Source organism: Sinocyclocheilus anshuiensis, unplaced genomic scaffold, assembly GCF_001515605.1.
Source record: "Sinocyclocheilus anshuiensis isolate Anshui unplaced genomic scaffold, SAMN03320099.WGS_v1.1 scaffold1079, whole genome shotgun sequence".
NCBI classification, from domain to species: domain Eukaryota; kingdom Metazoa; phylum Chordata; class Actinopteri; order Cypriniformes; family Cyprinidae; genus Sinocyclocheilus; species Sinocyclocheilus anshuiensis.
The window spans coordinates 1,392,161-1,393,341 of NW_015548207.1; the positions used below are offsets into that span (position 1 = coordinate 1,392,161).

The 1,181-nt window shown below is 31.1% G+C and overlaps 1 protein-coding gene across 1 annotated transcript in view; it reads left to right on the forward strand.

Annotated features, from left to right (window-relative positions):
- LOC107653532 (aldehyde oxidase 1-like) overlaps positions 1-1,181 on the forward strand; it is a 29,601-nt gene that overhangs the window by 14,826 nt on the left and 13,594 nt on the right. The window contains exon 8 of the mRNA XM_016440279.1: positions 911-1,053. Within this exon, the coding sequence (XP_016295765.1) occupies positions 911-1,053 (143 nt within the window). The remainder of the gene's footprint in view (positions 1-910; positions 1,054-1,181) is intronic.

Sequence of the window (1,181 nt, forward strand, 5' to 3'; positions counted from 1 at the left end):
ATTATAATTGTAATATTTATAGTTAATTTTTTATATAAGTTTAATACATTCTTAAATATTAAATTCAATTAAAATATAATTGTAATCTAATATTTTAATATGCTGTGTGACTCCCCAAAACAATGACATTGATGTTTGAAAAATATATTGTAACGATTAAGTTAAAAATAAATATAATTAAAAAAAACAAACAAATATTCAGTATAATATTATTGTGGACACGTTTATGCATCATTGACAGTATGCTTGCTTCATCAGGAGCGTATAGCAAAGGCTCATGGGTCTCAGTGTGGGTTTTGTACTCCTGGGATGGTGATGTCCATGTACACATTACTTAGAAATAACCCACAGCCCACCATGGAGGACGTGACCGAGGGTCTCGCTGGTACGACGCCACATACACCATCTTAAATACACAGACACATATAATAAGACTTTCAGTCATGATCAAACATGAATGTTCTTATTGCAGGTAATTTATGCAGATGCACGGGGTACCAGCCCATCGTTGAAGGCTACAGAACCTTCTGTGAGGTGAACAGCAGTCGTCCGGATTCATCCTTGATTTAATTCGTGTCAGCTGCTGAATCATGTGGCACTCATCTGGCATGCCATTTCAGATCCTTTATGGATTTGTTCCGAGCTGCCCAACCATTCCCATTTCAGACTGTGTTTAATATTCTCGGTTTATCTCAAAGCCACCCTTTATGACTCCACATATTTTGATACAGTGTTTTTAATTTTTGTTATTTATTTATTTATTTATTTTAACAATGTGGTCCATGCTTGACATTTCTGGGATTCTGGGAATTACAATGTGACAGTCAGCTAAACTTTATATAAAGTCGATCTGACATTTGTGTGTTGCCAATTTTTATTATTATTTTTTTTTTACTTTTTCTGTTTATAGAGTGAAAACTGTTGCCAGTTAAATGGCTCAGCATGCAATATGGCAAATGGAAATGAAAACAGATCTGTGCAGCCCATAGAGAATGTGAGTATTTTTATCTTGACTATTGCAAATACTTTTTTTAAAACAAAATTTACTATGTAGTGAATATTTACAGAGAAATTAATATATAATAAGTAACGTTATTAAATATATAATAAATATTATTTTTATAATAAGATATATATAACAAATAATATTATTATTTGTATAAGAAATATATATATATATA